At 45.6% G+C, this 14422-nt stretch overlaps 1 protein-coding gene across 2 annotated transcripts in view; it reads right to left on the bottom strand.

The window, feature by feature from the left end:
• C14H7orf50 (chromosome 14 C7orf50 homolog) overlaps window positions 1–12669 on the bottom strand; it is a 123340-nt gene extending 110671 nt beyond the window's left edge. The window contains exons 1-4 of one of the 2 annotated variants that reach the window (XM_069486654.1): window positions 12620–12669; window positions 12099–12163; window positions 1979–2070; window positions 1220–1349 (exon numbers count right to left, since the gene is read on the bottom strand). In XM_069486654.1, coding sequence (XP_069342755.1) covers window positions 1220–1349; window positions 1979–1986 — 138 coding nt within the window. In that variant the 5' untranslated portion in view covers window positions 1987–2070; window positions 12099–12163; window positions 12620–12669. The remainder of the gene's footprint in view (window positions 1–1219; window positions 1350–1978; window positions 2071–12098; window positions 12164–12619) is intronic. The other variant, XM_069486653.1, reaches the window with a different exon arrangement.
• Window positions 12670–14422: the final 1753 nt, after the last annotated feature.

Here is a 14422-nt window from a genome sequence, read left to right as displayed (position 1 = left end):
CAAGTTGTCATTTAATGATAGAACTTTAAAATAAATTTTGATAGTGTGTGCCAAAAAAAATCACATAATGGTCATAGAATTCATGGAATTAAGCAACACTGCTACAACAAAACTTCCACTTCCACTTTCTTAGTTGTGGGAATAAGGCTACTCAGCACTTATATCTAGAAGGAGAACAGGAACAAACCAATACTAAACCGTCTCATTCAAGTAGTAAGTAACATTCATCCATAGATACACGGACTAATTGCAAAAACATGAAAAGCCCTGCCATTATGCACTATAATGCCATATGATAATGCCATTATCATTCTGTGATGCACACCTAATCAGATTTTACTTAATGTTGAACAGTTTGTCAAAATCTGCAATCTATTATGCTGTTTTGGTCAATTGGATACTAGTAATTATAAAAACAGTTCAACATAGAAGAAAAAATTTTAATGCTCAGAACTGGGTAACAAAATTTTTATCTTTTAAATTTAAATGTATGTACTTCTTTTGTGGCAAGTAAGTATCATACAGTGAACAATAAAACACTTCCAAGAATAAAAATATGTAACTTCAGAAAGAGATAGTTCATGTATTTTTTTAAGTGAATGATGGTGGCTATTCAAATCACAATGTTATTCGTAATCCACCGCTTATGGTTTCAAAAGTGATGATAACAAGTGATTTTCAAACTCCCAGTATTTGTATTAAGCTAGACATGAACATAAATGTGAGTTTCCAAATGCAGGTTTCTAGGCCTTGCTGCTGCATTTGTCAACGTGAGGAGCGATCTCCCTTCCACCTGCAAAGCTGCCACCCCAAACGCCCCTTCCCAAGAGCACCGCCAGAGGCCCAGCCCCAGGCCCCTCACCACCCTGTGCGCCTCCATCAAAGTCCCCCATAAAACACAGCACCCATTCCAAAAAAAAAAAAAAAAAGAGGAAAAAAAAAAAAAACACAGCACCCAAAACGGCAGTCTGGAGATTTGGTGGCGGAAGAAAGGCAGTAATGGTGTTCCAACCTGAGACGTACTAAAATTCTTATTTGTCCCATAGTTGCTTTTAGAAGCCGCTGATCGAGTCCACGAGTAACGTGTCCACCCTCTGCTCCATCCAGAGAGAGACCGGCAGTGGGAGCGCTCCCACTCTCCCTCAGGGTTAGGTGGTTACCAGAGCAGATCCCGAGAAGGATGAGGTGAGCGTCACGTGGGCACCCGCAGCAGCCTTACCTGGGGGTGCGTTTCCTCATGGCCTGGTGTGGCCTCAGGTGCCAGCAGTGTCTCTTCTGCTAACGCTTTCTTCAACTTCTTCTTCTTTTTCTCTGTCACTTCAGAAACTTTTCTCTTCTGTTTTGCCATCCTGCAACAGAGAAACTAAATTGCTAAAGACCTAGAAAATAAAAGCTCTTAGGCTGTATATCATTTTTAAACAAAGCAGGGGAGAGCATTTTCCTATAATATAATAAAAGAAATACAAAGGTACTTCAGAAAATATGCAAAATAAACAAAAGTTAAAAGAAAGTCAAACCCCCTAGTTTTATCACCTAGGGACAACCAAATTAACATTTTGATGTATTTCCTTTCTTTTTTCTGAGTGTTTTTATTTATCATAGCTGCAATTATACATAGATTATATATTCTGTATTTCTAACTTAACATGAGCACAAAGCTTTCAAGATTAAGAGAGATGCCATTTTTAGAGACAAAATCATAATTTTCCAAAGGTGAAATCTGTCTATTCTCTAATTATTGAACATTCTGAATTATTTTTATTTTCTACTAGTATGGACTAACTCAGACTCTGCCATCAACTGGGGAAGCCACGGCACTACAGAGGCACTCAGGGGTGGGGGACCACGGTGAGCCCAGGATGCCTCATCTGAACTCTTGAGGACCTGAGATGCCTCTGGCGAGGTCTATCTTCCCAAGCATAGCAGTGTCCAGAGCTCCAAGCACAAATCAGAAAAGAGGCCAGGCGCGGTGGCTCACCTTGTCATCCTAGCACCCTGGGAGGCCAAGGAAGGAGGATCGCTTGAGGTCAGGAGTTTGAGACCAGCCTCAGCAAAAGCGACACCCCGTCTCTACAAAAAACAGAAAGAAATTAGCCAGGCATGGTGGCGCACACCTGTAGTCCCAGCTACTTGGGAGGCTGAGGAAGGAGGACCATCTGAGCCCAGGAGTTTGAGGTTGCTGTGAGCTAGGCTGATGCCATGGCACTCTACTGAGGGCAACAGAGTAGAAACTCTGTCTCAAAAAAAAGAGAAAAGAACCTCATGAATTGTAAAACCAATTTTCTTTGTGGGACTGTGCCATGAGGGAACCAAGAGGAATGGCAGAGGCTGCCAGGACCTGGACGCACATGGGAGGGGGAGAGACAGAGAGCCCTGGACCTGGTGGAGAGATGCTGGCTGTGACCCTGGGACCTCTGGGGAGGGACCTGGGGGACGGGGCGGGGGTGGTCAGGCTGCTTCTAGAACGGAGAAGCAGGAACTAACTAACCAGCCTGCTGCTGCAGGGAGCAACAGAAAGCACAGGAAGAGGCCCCTAGCCCCCACCCTACCCGTACAGCACCCCTCCCTACTCCCCCTACCCCTATACTGCCCCTCATCCCCCACCCTCTCACCCCTCCTCCCCCTCACACCTATACTGCCCCTCCCCCATCCCTCGCTCCCACCCCACCCCCTCACTCCCACCCCACTTCACCCCTACCCCACCTCCTCACACCCACCTCTACACCTGCCACCTCAACTGCCACTCCTATCTATACGTCCCCCTCACACTCCACCCTCCCACCATCCACCAGCTTCCAGTCTCCCCTGCTGCCCTCACTGGGTGGAACCTAAAAAGGTGCTGAAAACAGAAAATTTTCCAGCATCCCAGAAGCTATGATGCGGGCCTCACGTGCAGGGTATGAAAGGTGCTTCTGGCACTGAGAGACATGCTTTGACAACCAGCACATACAGACACAAACACTGCTGTTCGTTACACTTGTCTTCAGTAGAAATGACTCACACATCAATAAAGGATCAAATCAGTAAATCAGGGCACACCAATAGGGTGAAATCCCACACAGAAATTAAAATAAATGAGGTGGTACTACAGACACAGAGTGGAAAAGAGAATACTTTGTAGCCTTATCCAATTTTGTTTCTAAGAAAATAATACTAAAAATAACAATAATAACAGAGAAAGCACACACACATATATACATACATACACATATATATGAAATTGTCTGAGGGATATAAACAAAAGCTGTAACCTCATTTGTATATAGGAGGTGGGATTACAAGGGACTTTCTGTTTTTTTACAGCTCTGTTTTATTTTGCTTTTTTCCCAAGGTTGAATGCTTAAAAAATGAAGATTCTTCTTTAATAACAGTCCTTTAAAATTCTATTTACAAGGCCTACTCATATCAACTTTTATTCTGACAAATCACGAATAACTTCCTTTTATTTATCCTGAGCTCACCCCAGTGGCTTCATTCCCCATATTCCAGATTTTTAAATAGTCATGTGTCACTTAACACAAGGGCTATGCCCTGAGAAATTCACTGTTAGGAACTGTGTTGTGCAAACGGCAGAGAGGACTTACGCACACCTAGATGGCAAAGCCCACTGGACACCTAGGCTGTGCTATACAGTACGGCTGTTGCTCCTGCGCCACAAACCTGTGCGGCATGTTACTATGCTGAACACTGCAGGCAGCTGTAACATTATGGTAAGTATTTTTGCATCTAAACTTAGAATGAGCACAGTAAAAATACCGTATTATAATCAGAGGGGAGCACTGTCACACATGCAGTCCATCACTGAGTGAAATGTCATGACGCGGCAAACCCTTATATCTAATAACATATAGATATATATTTGTATACCTTAGAGATGCTGTTCAAGACTGCGTGTGTATGGGGTGGGCACACAGACCCAGTGATACCAGAATGGTATCCCTTCCCCTGATAACAGAATGCATTTTGAACTCTATCAACTGATGTTCAAAAATACAACTCATTCCTTCAACAAATATTTACTAACAGCCAGCTCTGCACCAGGCACTGCGTGGATGCTGAACACACAGCAAAAAGTGTGGCAAACAAGAGCCTTGACCTCCTGGAGCTCCCGTTCCAGAGGGAAAGACAGGCTACTCACACAAGTAAACGAGTTGCACTTTTACACAGAGATAAATGCTACCAAGAAAATAAGCAGGATAAAGTGAGCCCAGTGTGACAGGAGATTCACAGAGACACAAGAGCATGTCTGGAGGCCTCTATGAGGACCAGAGCATGACCAGAGAAGACTGTGAGCCAGGGAGGGGAGTGCCATGCAGCAGGTGCAGAGGCTCTGAGCCCATGACATGCCAAGCGGCCAGGGACAGAGGAAGCCCCAAAGATGTGCCAAGGTCACAAGTGTCCTGAGCAGAGCCTCCTGCCTTCACACCCACTCACCCAGGCGTCCCTCTCCTGCATGAACAGACTTACTAATACATAAGCCTCCCCTGTCCACAGGGGCAAATGGGAAAATTACATCTCCAGGCATGGTGGGTGGCATTACGTATACACACACCTGCCACCTGCAATCCTGCCACCCGCAATCCTGCTCTCCACATGCTGCCTAGAAGCTGTCACTCACTGTTCACTCTGTTACCACCTTCGGGGTGCATTTCACAGACCAGGAGCTGTTCCAGGCTGGACCAGACAGCCACACACATGCCCGCATGGAGCTCACATTCTCAGGAAGACAGACAGACATAACTGCTACACAAAAATAAGGAAAGCAAGAAAGGGTTAAAGGAAAGCAGTGATTTCAAAAAGGATGATCATAATGGAAAGGGCTCAGGGGCAATGAGTACACCCGGTGCCCAAATTTGGGTCTAAATACCATTATCTGTGAGAAAGAGCCAGGGGAGTACAAGGTGAACCTGGGGTTCCAGGCGAGGGCAGAAACCAAGGAAACAGTCAAACAGCAGCAGGCCCCGTGCCAAACGACAGAGCCAGCACCAAGGACTTCCTCTGTTCTGTTTGGGGCTGTCATTGATTATACCACATTGAAAGAATATTACTATTACAGAATCAAGAAATTCCAAGCTCCACATTCTTTAATTAAGCCTTATCGTTAAAAAGCATCTGAAGGCAGGCCAGACACGGTGGCTCACACCTGTAATCCTACCACTCTGGGAGGCCGAGGCAGGAGGATCACTCGAGGTCAGGAGTTCAAGAGCAGCCTGAGCAAGAGCAAGGCCCCGTCTCTACTAAAAAATAGAAATTAACCGGACAACTAAAAATATATAGAAAAAAATTAGCCGGGCATGGTGGCATATGCCTGTAGTCCTAGCTAGGGAGGCTGAGGCAGTAGGATTGCTTGAGTCCAGGAGTTTGAGGTTGCTGTGAGCTAGGCTGATGCCACAGCACTCTAACCCGGGCAACAGAGTGAGACTGTCTCAAAAAAAAAAAAAAAAAAAAAGTATCTGAAGCCAGAGGCTACAAATTTCAATTAGCAGTGTAATAAGAAATCTTGAAAGAATGAGAGACTGTTCACACAGGGGCTTGGAAAAGACAAAGGACTGCACCAGCCAATTACCTTGTGAGAGAAATAAGAAAAGTTCAGCAAATATTTACATACCAGTTACTATAAAAGTTAAATCTATATTCATTCTGTATGTTATCATTAAAAAACTCAATCACTAAGTCTATTTGCTAAAAAAGGGGAAAAGACTTTTCCATATTATAGAAATGTTTCTTTTAATGGTTCTAAGAGACAGTGACTCATAGCTTTGAGACAATGAATGTTTACTACAGAAAATGATGTTTACTTTCATTTATGGCCAACTGATTTTCAACAAGGGTGCCACAACAACTTAGTGGGAAAGAATCTTTTCAACAAATGGTGCTGGGACAACTGGCTATCCACATGCCAAAGAATGAATCTGGAGCCTTATCTCACACCATACACAAAAATTAATTCAAAATAGATCAAAATCCTAAATGTAAGTACTAAAACTATAAAATTCCTAGAAGTAAATCTTCATGACTTTGGATTAGGCAATGGGCTCTTAGATATGACACCAAAAACATAAGCAGCAAAAGAAAAAACAGATAAATTGCACTACATCAAAATTTAAAACTTTTGTACTGCAAATGATGGTAGCAAGAAAGTAAAAAGATAACCCACTGTATTGGATAAAATAGCTGCAAATCATTTATCTAACAAGAGACTTGTACCCAAAAGACATAAAGACCTCTTATAACTCAGTAAAAGACAAATAACCCAACTTAAAAATGGGCAAAGGATTCAGGTAGACATTTCTCCAAAAAAGATACAAAAATGGCCAATAAGCACATAAAAAAATGCTCAAGGCCAGGCACAGTGGCTCAAGCCTGTAATCCCAGAACTCTGGGAGGCCGAGGTGGGAGGATCGCTTGAGGTTAGGAGTGAGTTCAAGACCAGCCTGAGAAAGAGTGAGATCCCATCTACCAAAAATAGAAAAATTAGCCAGGCATGGTGGCATGTGCCTATAGTCCCAGCTGCTTAGGAGGCTGAGGCAGGAAGATCCCTTGAGCCCAGGAGTTTGAGGTTGCAGTGAGCCATGATGATACCACTATACTCCAGCCTGGGCAACCGAGCAAGGCTCTCTCCAAAAAAAAAGATGCTCAATTTCATTAGTCATTTAGGCAACGCAAATCAAGGGAGATACCACTTCACACTCACTAGGATGGCTAGAATAAAAAAGACAGTAACAAATATTGATGAAGATGTGGAGAAATTGGAACCCTCATTCATTGCTGACAGAACATAAATGGTGCAGCCATTTTAGAAAACAGTCTGGCAGTTCCTCAAAAAGTTAAACATACAGTTACCATGTGACTCAGCAATTCCACTCCTAGCCATACAGCCAAGAGAAATGAACACATCCCCATAAAAATTTGTACACTAATGTTCATAGCAGTATTATCCATAATATCCAGAAGGTGGAAACAAGCTAAAAGCCCACCAATGGATGAACAGATAAAATGTGGCATATTCATACAGAATATTATTTAGCCACAAAAAGAAATTAAATACTGACACCTGCTACAACATAGATAAACTTTGAAAACATTATACTCAGTGAAAGAAGTCACTCACAAAAAACCATATATTGTATAATCCCATTTATATGAAATGTCCAGGATAAGTTATAGACACAGAAAGAAGATTAGTGGTTATTTTGGGATAGGACAGGGGGAAGGAAGAGTGAGTAACTGCTAATGAGTACAGGGTTTCTTTTGGGAAAAGGGAAAAAATTGTAAAATTAGACTGTGGTAATGGCTGTACAACCCCTAAATACACTAAAAAAAAAAAAAAACCCACAAACTGTAATCTCTCTCAAGTTATTGACCATAAATTTAAAAATATAATACCCAAGTGCTGTTTTAAAAATAAATAAATAAAATAAATGGAGGGGAAATACATTTGCTGAAGGGTTTGTTGTAGAGAACCATATTTGTGCCATCAAAGCTGTGCGTCATGTCTACCAGCCAAGGCAGTAGCAGCAGCGCATAGATAGCCTGACGTCACTGTGTCAGAAAGCATCAAGACATCTTATCAATGTTATTTTTTCCTTACAGGCCTTTCTGCAAAAAAAAATCTAGTGACTCAGATTAACTTCTACAAAACAATGCCAACTGAAGTTCTTTGCTGTATGTGGTGACTGGAAGAGGGTCTGGAGGGAGCAGGATGTTAAGAACACTAACCATCCTCGTAATCACTGCTAAAATCAGTACGTATGCCCAGTGCTTTACATACATTAGCCATTTACTTCTTGTGACCAATGAGGTAAGCACATAGATGAGGAAACTGAGGCACACCTATCAGAGTAGGACATCAACAGATTAAGCCCAAAATTGGTAAACAAAAAAAAAAATCTCACGATAAGCATATTATTTAGAAATATAGAAGTAAATCTAGTCTAAACAGCTAGAAGATTAAACTGGGCTTGCCTCTGAGAAGCATGACAGGAGGTGAGGAGAGGTGACTGCTGTTTTTAAGTCTTCCAGTACCATTTGAGTGTTTTAACTATATACACATTTTTTTTTTTGAGACAGGGCCTTACTCTGTCACCTACGCTGGAGTGCAGGACTCGATCATAGCTCACTGCAGCCTCCAACTCCTGGGCTCAAGTGATCCTCCTGCCCAAGTAGCTGGGACTACAGGCATGTGTCACCACACCCGGCTAATTTTTTTTTTTTTTTTTTGTAGAGATGGGGTCTTGCTATGTTGCTCAGGTTGGGCTCAAACTCCTAGCCTCAAGCAATCCTCCCACCTCAGCCTCCTAAAGCTCTTAGCTAATTTGGTAGGTCTTAAAATGTCATTTTTTTACATAGAACATTTTTTAAAATTATATTATCCACTACTGGCCAAGAATGATGAAAAGGACATTATCACACCCTGCTAACGGGAGAATAAATTGGTACAGCCTTTCTAAAGGTAATTTTATAATCTTTACCAAGTCCATCAAGTTCTTTGGTCTAGTAATTCCACCTCTAGGAATTTATCCTAATGAAATAATCATGGGGAGAGATTTATATACAAGGGTGATAATGGCAACACTATCTGTAATATTAAAAAACTAAAAACACCATAAATGTCCACAAATAGCAGGTTGGGTAAATGAATGACTCCTTTGTGCAAAGGAATACTCCTACACGTAACCATCAACGACTGTGTCAGAGAACACTCCGTCATATGAGTAATATGAAAAGAGGGTATAAATCTACGCATACACAACATGACCCTCATCTTGTAAGAAAAATTATATACAAATATGCACAAAGGAAAAAACTAGAAGGAAATACACTAAAATATTAACATTGTAGAGGGTAGGATCATAAGAATGTTTTATTCTTATACTTTTCTATAATTTCTACAATAAAAGAAGAAAAAAAATTACATTAAAATACCAGCTCAAAAGTGTTCAAAGAAGCAAACAGTGCCACAAGCAGAAAGCAGACAGAAGGGTCAGACAAGCAGGAGGAAGACAGGGAGGGAAATGGGCTCTGTCACCAGTGAGGATAAGACCACAAAAACAGGCTAAACCTGCAGGTCTCTAGGGCTGAAAAGAAACTCCACAGAACCTCAAAAAATAAATCTGCCTAAAGGGGAAAAACAAAATCTTTTTTTAAACCTGAAAATACCACCCACAGCTGCAGCTGTGGCTCTCACCCAGCACATCTAAGTGACCTCTGCTGTGGTCTGGCAGGTTTGAGAGAGGGGCACCTCCCAACTCACTGGGCAAAGCCTACCTCGAAAGCGGGTCTGGGCCCTCACAATCCACAAACCCTAAGAGATCAGTGGAGGAGTCTAGGAGCTGGCCCTAGAGCCTGCACCAGGACTGTGGCTTGGCCCGTCTACGCCAACCCATGGCAAGCCCAGTTCTGACTCACCCACTTAGAGGAGCAGCCTCCCTGGTCTCTGCCACTCTGCTCACTGACTCTACCTGCTCCCTCCCTCCCTCCCATGGCCATACCAAAGCCTGTCACTGCAGTAACTCCAAGCCCACCGCCGTTTCAATGCCAAGCATCCCACTCACCAAGCCCACTTCCCATCATTCCAGTCCTTTCCAGCCACTCTCCTCTGGGCACCCCAGAGTCCAATAATCTTTCAACAACTCCACTAAGACCTGTACCTGTTGATCCTATGTTTGTTTGTTTTGAGACAGAGTCTCACTCTGTTCCCTGGGCTAGAGTGCTGTGGCATCAAGCCTAGCTCACAGCAACCACAAACTCCTGGGTTCAAGTGATCATTCTGCCTCAGCCTCCCAAGTAGCTGGTACTACAGGCATGTGCGACCATGCCCAGCTAATTTGTGTGTGTGTGTGTGTGTACACATTTTGGTTGTTTGGCTAATTTCTTTCTATTTTTAGTAGAGACGGGGTCTCGCTCTTGCTCAGGCTGGTCTTGAACTCCTGAGCTCAAACAATCCACCCACCTCAGCCTCCCAGAGTGCTAGGATTACAGGCATGAGCCACTGCACCCAGCTGATCCTATGTTTTAATGTCCCTCATCCCTCTCTGCTCTGACACCCACAATTTCCACGGACCAGCATTGTCATCACTCCCTCACACATACACTGGCAGCTCCCTTGTACCTCTCTCCCTTCATGGTGCCTACCCGCCTGTTGTCTGCTCCACGCCTGGAACTTCACGTGGCTGGGGAACCCACAAGACTAGGCTGACTGTCTCAGTTTAAATTCAAAACCACTCACCTTAGGAGATCTTAGTGCTGCCTGGCAGTTCCACTACACTTCCCTACTCTAGCTCCTCTTCCAGACTGATTCACCCCTTCACCTCTCCTAATCCCCAAAATCTCCAACATCTTCTCCAGATTCTGTGTTCTCAGTGGATGGCCTTACCTCCTGATCACTGACAACACAGAAGTAATTAGAGGGAACTCCCACAAGCTCCCACATCTGCCCATCAACCAGCACGTCCACGCTCCTATCAAGACTAACCCTTCCACTCAGCAAGAGGTCTCCTCTCTTTCCACCCCCATCTACTCAAGGGCATCACTCTAAGCAATTTCCTCCTCTCCTGTGTCATCAGCTCTTCCCTCTACTGAATCAATTATGATCTTCCACATCTTAACAATTCTCTAGACCCTACATGCCCTTCCACACAGTCTCACACCTCTGTTCTACAGCAAAATCCTCAAGAGCTGTCCAACTGCACTGTCTCTAACTTCCTTCCCCACCTACCTGTGCACCCTCCCCCATCAGCCCTCTGCCCCAACCACCCTACCACAGTGACACCCAGGTGGCTCAATCCCATTGCCAATCCTCACTACACAACTTACTTGACCTGCCAGCAGCGTTTGACAGTTGATCCCTCCTTCCCTCTTGATATGCGTTTTTCACTTGGTGCCCAGCGCAGACACCACACCTGCCCCTTCATTGCCCTGACCTTGAACACTGGATGACCCCAGGCTTAGTGCTCAGCTTTCTCATTCCCTCGGTGATCTCAGTGGGTCATGTGGTTCCAAATGTAAAATAGATGCTGATGACTTCTAGCTTTCTATATTTAGAGGTCTCTTCTTAACCCTCTCCCTGAACTACACTGCCAACCCAACCATATATATAGCGCCATATATATGTCTATCTATCTCACCTATAGACATATCATCTCAAACTTAACATGTCATAATCAAAACTCCTGAGCATCCTCCACAAACCTGACCTTCCCAGTGTCTGTCCTCTCCATAAACAGCCATCTGATGAAATTCAAATTTTAGCTCAAGCTTAAAACCCTGGTGCCATCCACAACTCCCCTCTTTTTCACAGTCTTCTAACCCACCACTAAATCCTATTGGCTCCTGAAATACATCCACAATTTGACTACCTTTTACTGCCTCTACCATTAGTATCCTGGTCCAAGCCACCACCTTCCATATAGCTCATTCATAGCCTCTGACTGATCTCTCACAGAATTCTGTCTCTGCCCCTCCAGTCGATTTCCAACACAGCATCCAGAATGACTTTTAAAATACCTAAATCAGCCAGGTGCGGTGGCTGATGCCTGCAATCCTAGCACTTTGGGAGGCCAAGGCAGGAAGATCGCCGGAGGCCAGGAGTTCAAAACCAGCCTGGGCAACATAGCAATACCCATTTCTACAAAAAAATAAAAAATTAGCCCAGTGTGGTGGCGCATGCCTGTAGCCCCAGCTACTTGGGAGGCTGAGGCAGGAGGGTCGCTTGAGCCCAGGAGTTCGAGGTTACAGTGAGCTATGAAAACACCACTGCACTCTAGCCTGGGCAACAGAGCAAGACTCTGCCTCTAAAAAAATAAATAAACAAAATAAAATAAAATACCTAAGTCAGATTATGTCTCACCTCTGCTCGAAAACCTCCCAAGGTTTCCCCTTTCACTTGGAGGAAAGTCAAAGTCCTTGCAGGCCTTTTAAGTCTCTGAGACCTCACCTCTTCTCTCTCTCCTGCTCACTTGCGCCACCCCCCCACCCCAGGACTCCCTGCTGTCTCCTCTACCTGGAATGTTCTTCTAGTGTCTTCCTCCTGCACCTGCTCCCCGTTCTGATCCTTCTCCGTGATGCCTACCACCACCTGACGTGTGCACCTTACCCACCTGTCTCTCCCCTCTGGAACGCCGGCTCACCTGTCTCCACTCTGTTCACAGCTGTCGCCCAGCGCCTAGAACAGTGCCGACACATAAGAGGAACCTAATGAATGTTGTGTAAATGAATGAAAGATGAAAGGAAACGCAAAGCGTGCTTATGATAGAAAGTGAGAGCTTAAAAGCATGGCAGGGCAGCTAAGGCTTAATGAACTGCCACTCGCATCCACAGAGTAAAACACTAAGGCCACCGCCATGGCAAGGGCCGACGGCCCTGCGGCCTAGAACCCAGCGGAGTCCTCAGCTCCACCTCGCTGGGCCCTCCGAGGGCAGACGCGGGTGTCGGACCCCAGGCCGGGCCGCCCTCCTCACAGCTCCGCGGACCCCAGGGCCGCCCCTGGTCCCAACGCGCGAGGCCCCTGCGCACCCACGTGTAGGGGCCGCAGTCCCGCGGACACTCGCAAAAGCCCACCCGGGGCTCGGGGTCGCCGCGGTGCCCTCATAGCCACCCGGCCGCGGGACCACGCGCCTACCTGCGTCCACCTGAGCCCACCGCACGAGCCAGCCGCGCCGCCGACGCCGGCTTCCGGCAGAGCCCTGAGCCCAGGCCACGCGCCAGTCCCGCCCTCGGGCGCGCGGTGCCTCCCATTGGCCAAGACCTGCATCCGTCTTCCCGCGAGCCAATGGCAAGCGGCAGCCTCACGGGGGCGGGGCCCGGCCCGGACGCGGGATGATGACGCCATCTCTGGGGGCCGCTGGTTGCTAGGAGAGCAGCCGGTTGCCAAGGCAGCTTCCCTCCCTGGGTACCTGCAGGCGGGCGGGTTCCGGCCCCCAGCGCCAAGGTCCATGCGGGGAGGTGTGGGAGCCGCAGCCCCGACCAGTGCCCGCGGGGCTGCCCGGCGTGCGGGAGCTTGGGGTGGGTGCCCCAGCGAGGGTCCAGGGCAGCCGCGCTTGGAGCTCTCGCAGGGGTTCTAAGGGATGGTCTCAAACCTAATGCTGAGCTTTTAAAAATCAGGGTGCAAACAGGGTGGGTACTGAGGAAAGAAAAGAACTGTTATCTGAGGAATGCAAGTCCTTTCGTTGTCAGGCCCCAGGAGATTAAAATGAGACATCGCGTCCTACTCCCCACTTTGAGTTGTGTATTCATCTCTTGAAACTGCTTGCTGTTGCCACAAGTAGCCATAAATTGACCTGACAATGCCACACCAGTCACTAAAACCACACCCTGTAGCTTAACAATGTATAGCCAATCACTAATCAATGTTATTTCTGTAAGCCAATGAGAATTCCTGACAAAGGACTTTTTATCAACCCATTCCTTGTCCTCCATTTTTGCCTTTTTTAAAAAGCCGAAGTGGCTCAGACCGGTAATCCCTGCACTTTGGGAGGCGGTGGAGAGAGGATAGCTTGAGCTCAGGAGTTCCAGGCTGGAGTGAGTCATGATGACACCACTGCACTCCAGCCTGGGGGCAGAGTGAGACCCTTTCTTTAAAAAAAACATAATGCACTTGTAACTGCTGCTAATTGGAATGTATTTTCTGGGCAACTTGCATCTATGCTTCTGGGTTGCTATCCTCAAGCACTTATATGACATACACATGCACACACTCATGTCAATTTTCCTCAGCTGCTTCCTTTTAGATTGACAATGCTAAAAAATAAAAAGGACAGGTACTGTTAAGCACTATTTGTGTACAATTTTAAAATGTCAACATTATACATTGTGTATGAATGTATACAAATGTAGTAGTGACATAGCCATAAGAACTATACAGTACATTCAGATTAGTGGTTCCCTCAAGGTAGGAGATGCAACAAGGAGATTGGGGCTTCCCTCTACTGCCTATGTGAGGGAGACCCCCGTCGCTACTAAAAATAGAAAAAATTAGCGGAGTGTAGTCCCCGCTACTTGGGAGGCTGTAGTCCCAGCTACTTGGGAGGCTGAGGCAGGAGGATTGTTTCAGACCAGGAGTTTGAGGCTGCAGTGAGCTATGATGATGCCACTGCACTCTAGCCTGGGTGACAGAGCAAGACCCTGTCTCAAAAAAAAGAAAAAAATATATATATATATGACCTTTTAAAAATCTGTTTTATGGCATCAAAGTGCTAATTTAGTAGTAAAATATTATGGAGCCAAAAAAACAGAAGCAAAAGGAAACCCCGAGGTAAGCCCAACGTTTGGGGCCATTTTTCACTCAGGGGTCAGTCAATTCTGGAAGAGGCAGCTGAAAGGGTGAGAACTTAAACAGAGATTTTGAGTTTTGTGGGTTGGGGGACCACAGTCCAGGACTACTTAGGGGAGGGGTTCTTGTAAATGCCCCATCTTTGGCTGAGAC

The sequence above is a fragment of the Eulemur rufifrons genome, chromosome 14 (genome assembly GCF_041146395.1).
Source record: "Eulemur rufifrons isolate Redbay chromosome 14, OSU_ERuf_1, whole genome shotgun sequence".
NCBI classification, from domain to species: Eukaryota; Metazoa; Chordata; class Mammalia; order Primates; family Lemuridae; genus Eulemur; species Eulemur rufifrons.
Note: the sequence above shows the minus strand (reverse complement) of the source record. Positions and strands in the feature narration are given on the sequence as shown.